We start from the raw sequence: 6000 nt of genomic DNA, 5'->3' as shown, positions 1-6000 counted from the left end.
TAATAACTTGAAATTGAAGCGTACCTACCGCTTTAAGCTGCTAATTAATGTAGGAGGATTATTAATATTGAAGGAGTTATCCCCAAAATTAAAAAAATGATTGCATTTGATAAATATAAAATTTGTTTTAATTTATAACATAAAACTATCAGAAAATAATAGTAAATGTCGATTTAATGAAACTAAATATTAAATAAAAACAATATCCTTTATTTTATGGCATTAACAAATGTTTCTCGTTTATTTCTATAATACATCGTTGGTAATGACATCAATTTTGATTTATATCTAATATTTACAGTTCGGATGCATTTTTATTTCTTACACCTAAAATAAACAACTAATTTACAATATCTCTATTCCTAGTGTCAATAAATAAATAAACGTAATCGGAGCGAGACGCACCCGGCTCGAACGGATCAAACTTAACAAAATATTTCGTCGCCTCAACAACAAAAAGTGAAGTCTACTCGATACAAGTCCTACAGCTAGACAGTGTTCTATTTTATAATCTCTTTTTGGTACCGTTCTCACTTAACACAACTAAAATTTCATCTATATGAAGACGCGTAAAACAAAATCACAGTAAATGAAATGAAACGTTAGTCTAGGAACCAGCCTACGATTACTCTCAACATATTATATACAGAACCACATGAGCACAAAATAAGAGTAATTCTAAAACAATAAAACAATCGTTCAGCGGGTAATTCACTATCTTCGAAACCGCGGCGGGCACAAAATCTTCACAAATCTCACTGTTCCTCGTTCCGAACCTCAAAAGTCCCGTCCTTCAAGGAAGGCAGGACGGCCTTCAATATATAACGGACACCGGCCGCCTCAGCTGATCGTCATGAGGACTGTGCTGCGTCGGCGTCACCGGGGACACCGGCGAGGAAGGCGCCGCGCCGTACTGCGGGAACAGATGCGACGAGAACGGCTTGGGGGGCGCCGTGGGGGTCGTGTACAGCGACGAGTAGAACGAGGACACTACGGCCGCGGCGGACGACGCCGTCGGCAACTTCTCCGCCGACGGGGCCATCAACTTCGAAAACTGCAGATGGTCTAATTGGTGCGGGAAGTACGGGGGCACCGCCGAGTAGGACAGGGCGTCCAGCGGGCCGACTCCGGGGGCCGGGCCGGCGAAGTACGGCAGTGGGAAGCTCGGGAACGCGCCGGCACCGGGAGCGCCGCCGGCCGTGGGCGGCTTGGGCTTCCTGCGGGGCCGGTACTTGTAGTCCGGGTGCTCCTTCATGTGCAGCGCCCGGAGCCTCTTCGCCTCGTCGATGAACGGTCTCTTCTGCATCTCGGACAGGAGCTTCCACTCTGCCCCCAGGCGCTTTGAAATTTCGGAGTTGTGCATCTTCGGATTGTCCTTGGCGATCTGCCGGCGTTGCAGCCTCGACCAGACCATAAACGCGTTCATCGGTCTTTTAATGTGACCCTCGGACTGTGGCGAGGACGCCGGCAGCGGCTGCGGTGCACTCGGGTAATCCGGCAGCATCCCCGGGTGCATCGAAAACGCGTACGGGTGATGGCTGAGCGTCGACATGTTTGTTAAATGTTCGAAATAACCACGAGCTACTTTAAACCATTAACAGGTTATGGCACAATAGTTAATATTCACTAGCGTTAGTAACGATTGTGTCGCGTCGAAGTCGAACGATAGACTGACGAGTCGTTGTGGTGCTCGTACGGGTATCGGAGCGCGGGAGGGCGCGGCCTGGGGCGGCGAGCGCGGCGCCAATGAGCGTCGCGCGTGTAAAGCCTGCGCCCCACCTAACCCCATATCTCTGTCTCTATTCACCGCGTAACAGCTTGTGTCCGTCTCGTTCGCGACAATACCCCATGCCATGCTACGGAACAGGCGTACAGCTGTTTAGAGGCATATCGCGGGCTCGACGCGACTTTATGCATATTGCATGATATAAACGGTGTAATAGAACTAGAGCCTTATATTTCCTTTTTCATCGCTTTCTTACTGAATTATAAGAAGTGAATTTGAACGATTCTCTTTTGAGCGATATTTAACTTTATTAACTTAAACACTCTCTCTTGAATACTTTTTGTTTATAGCAATAACTTATTAAGTATTACAAAATGCGTTCGATTTTATTTATAGAGTTAAGAGTTATGAGTTTTTCTTCAACAAAACAAAAAACTTACAGCGCTGTTGACAATATGTATATAAAATAACGTTATTAATCACTTACAATTAATAGGTAAAGAAATTAAAAATAATAATAAAAAAAGTTAATGTTATAATGAATTTATCAAAAACTTTTTTTACAAAATATAGAGCACAGCACAAAGCTTTTAAAACTACCTAGTTTTGCAAGTTTTTCTACAGCAATATACCTAGATAGTACCTAGGTACCTACTAGAGTAAAAACTTAAGAAATTTACACTTTTTTGTCTTGGCCATTGAAAATTCAACAAATCTTGTACCTTGAATCTTGAATGTTGATTCAGAATTCGATCAAAATTACAGGCTTAAGACTACTCTTATGTCTATAATTTTAATTTTAACGTCTACACGTTAAAGTTACAGTGAAGAATTATAAATTATAATAATAATAAAATGCTGTCCAACCAAAGATCCCGTTTCTAAAAATCCTCGGCCAGACTGCAAATCATTTAAAGTAATTTCTGACAAATTAATTATTGACATAAACAAAACTTTTATAACCCATTTAAACGCAAACAAAGACAAACCATAAAACCATTGAAATAATAGTTCGTTTGGAGAAGATAAAAGAACTGAAGATAAATCGAACATTCCCCAACGAGATCTGCCATCATTGAACAAGCGTCAGACACATTATGGTCGCATTGTTCGCCCTCGAGAAAATAGTTGGCGGAGAGATAGACAAAGGTCTCTCGCTAACGGGATGACCGCCGTAAAGATATTTGATACAATCATAAAATTCCTTACTCCGTGCCGAGATGGTGAAATTGAAAAGCCTCAAATGGCTCTTCGCACGTTCAAAAATCGACCCTCCCGCTCCAAGATAAAAGTCGTTTTGTGTCAATGTGAAACATTTAGTGTGCAATCTCTCATTGTTCAGACCGTTTCAGACCGAGATTCTAAGAAGCTCGCTTTGAGAGAATAATAAAATAATTATTCCTTTAAACTAATGTATAGTGCTTGTTAATATATTTTTACGACTTTATGCTATTTTATTTTCAAGTATTAATTGGTTTGATGATAACCAATATTTTCAAGTATTGGTTAACAGACCTGTTATTCATATCTCAGTGAGGCGGTCGTTATTAATTTTACGGGTTTTTTATGTTCTTTTTATGTTATTAATTTTATTTGGTCTGGGTGCTATCACAATATATTGGTTAATGTTGAATAAACATTTTAATAATTCTTTTAAGCTTTTTTTAAATATTTAAAATGCCAATTGATTATTATAGAAATTATTTACTGACATCGATAAAATTAGCACCCGGTTACAAAAAAATAAGCAAGAGCCTGCTCTAGGAAGTAGTAAAAAAAATTAAAATCTTATTCCAAACTAAATCTTTAAAGTATTGCCGCAATTTTTCCAGAAATTTCTTATTTTAAGTAAAACAATTACCGTAAATAAAATAGAGCCGTTATTCCAAAGGGCCCATGACTTGCCCGCTGCCCGCTAGATAATATTTACTCGGAAACTTTGCCTTATTTTAATACAGGGTATTGTTTCAATTGTACTGCTTTTAGCCTTCACAATAGTGCTTAAATTATTATAGGTTATAAAATTTTATAACGTCATAGAGAACAGTTTTTGTGATTATTAAGAATCAAAAGCTTTTTGTTTTTGTGTAATGATTATAATATTATTTCTAACTTGTGTTTTTCTTAAATTAAAAAAAATCACAAAAGCGTCGTTTTTCACTCTGCTCTAGTCTCTACGTACCTACTCAGTACCTGCACTCGTGCCAATTTTATTTTAAAATTATATTAAATCGATAATATAGTTTATTTAAGTAAAATGTGCACGCCCACCGCCATCTAGTCGTTAACTGTAGAAATATATGTTAGAGATAAAAATAAAAGAAGTATTAATACTTAATAATAATAAGAGTTAATAATTAAATAGTAAACAGCTTTTTTTAAATGTATTGTTAAGGAAATGCTGAACAAAATTTCAATTTTTTTTTTCGTACTCCGGACTTTTAGTTCGTAGGTACTAATGTTGTGGTAGGTAGGTATGTAGTTGTGGTAGGTAGGTATGTAGGTATGTAGCACATAGTCAAGTAATAAAACAAAAACTATTCTGATTCTCATGGACTTACTTGCCCAAGGGTTCATAATTACCGTGATGTAAGTCATCATTAAAAACAGAGTTTCCAAGAAAAAATCTCATTTCTTTATTTTCCGCATGAGATATTACAAAATATTTTCAAAGCGAAAATCTTTCTCACGGCTCGGTCTGTTTTAACAAAAAATGTCCCAACACTTTCTATGTATATAAGAAAAATACCCCCAACAGCTCTTTATACCTAGGCCAATATAATATCATTATGAGGCATATAAATGAACCTCGCACCTAATTACTTACGATGCCGCAGCCACAATGGAGTCAGCCATCTCTCGGGGTGACAATGTGATCTGAAAATAATTCCGTCTCTCGTTAATTCTATACGGTCGGAGGGGGACGGAAAATGAGGAGCTAGTTAGTTTTTCGCTCAGTTCGCATTGAGGACAATGGCAGGTCGCCTTATTCGCCCTATCTTCCTATTTTAATTTACTCAAATTTCCCTTGACACCTCACCCAACATACCATTAAAGTTTTTTTACACGCCCGGTAATAAATGTTTTAACCGCACTTTAAACTACGATTCAATTTTTTTTTAAGATTAATCGCTAATGACGTCGATTGCCGGGTAGAGCCGCTTTGTATTGATGTTATGATTGCTCATGTTGTCATCTTATTATGCAACATCTTGTAATAGGTTAACATCAATAGGCTAATTAGATGATCACTTAATTAAGGCGTGTTAAGGAAACATAACTACATAATATAGGATTGGGTAAACGTGGTCTAGTACTCTACAGAGACAAACTTCGGTCTGACTAGAATAAAATCTTATGCTTCCTCATGCAATTTTGTTTTTACTTGCATAGCAAGAAACATAACTACATAATATAGGATTGGGTAAACGTGGTCTAGTACTCTACAGAGACAAACTTCGGTCTGACTAGAATAAAATCTTATGCTTCCTCATGCAATTTTGTTTTTACTTGCATAGCAAGATATAATAATTATTTTGTCTAATTAAAAATACAAATACGTACATAGTAATAACTATGATCCTAGATTATACTATAAATTCATTATTCGTCAGAAACTAGATTAAAGTTTTAATCAACGTTTAACTAGATCAGAGCACAGTACAACGCGGCCCTCCCGCCTCCTATATGGAGGGATTTATTATTTTTCAGCAAGAATGCACTGAGTTAATGGCCTCCAATGATAATACCTATTGTGCCGCGCCGTCTAGCGTAGGGCAATCTCAATAATGTACACATTGTTTTACTGAAAATTCATACTTTTTAAATATTATCCAATTAACGTAATGTTCTGATGGGATGTCGGGATGCAAGTGCAGCCGAAAATACGTCTGATTTCGTTATTTGCAAAGCTAGTATCGATTTTTACGATTTTAAGAGGTTATTTAAAAAATATTGTACGTACCTTCTCGAAGATCATAATGTTAAAATGATTTAAGAAATTATTATCAATAATATTGTATTTTCTATTTATAATTACGACTTTACAGCTTTGCCAATAACTAAGTGATCTCAGCTTTGAATTTTGAACATTGATGAAAATTCTGGTGATCGAGTTTTTTGCTGAGATAAGGCAGGCTACCTCAAAACAGTTCTTGTAATCGTTACCCAATCTTTTGCTCTGTTGTTACATTTGTCTCTGGTTTGGACCATAACAAATTTACTCAAAACCATGCACAAAATATAACAATGTCTGTGTCTCGCGCCCCAGGTGT

At 37.4% G+C, this 6000-nt stretch overlaps 1 protein-coding gene across 1 annotated transcript; it reads right to left on the bottom strand.

Moving 5' to 3' along the window:
• Nucleotides 1–232: 232 nt before the first annotated feature.
• LOC121729834 (SOX domain-containing protein dichaete-like) lies at nucleotides 233–1651 on the bottom strand. The gene has a single exon (XM_042118474.1). It carries the CDS (start codon nucleotides 1550–1552, stop codon nucleotides 815–817), a length of 738 nt encoding a protein of 245 aa, XP_041974408.1. The 5' UTR covers nucleotides 1553–1651; the 3' UTR covers nucleotides 233–814.
• Between the last annotated feature and the right edge of the window lie 4349 nt (nucleotides 1652–6000).

The sequence above is a fragment of the Aricia agestis genome, chromosome 1, assembly GCF_905147365.1.
Source record: "Aricia agestis chromosome 1, ilAriAges1.1, whole genome shotgun sequence".
NCBI classification, from domain to species: domain Eukaryota; kingdom Metazoa; phylum Arthropoda; class Insecta; order Lepidoptera; family Lycaenidae; genus Aricia; species Aricia agestis.
The sequence above is the reverse complement of the archived record's forward strand: the minus strand, read 5'-3'. Positions and strand labels throughout refer to the sequence as shown.

Coding starts and splice junctions, on each gene's coding strand:
- LOC121729834 (XM_042118474.1), bottom strand. CDS start 1,552: ATGTCGACGCTCAGCCATCACCCGTACGCGTTTTCGATGCACCCGGGG.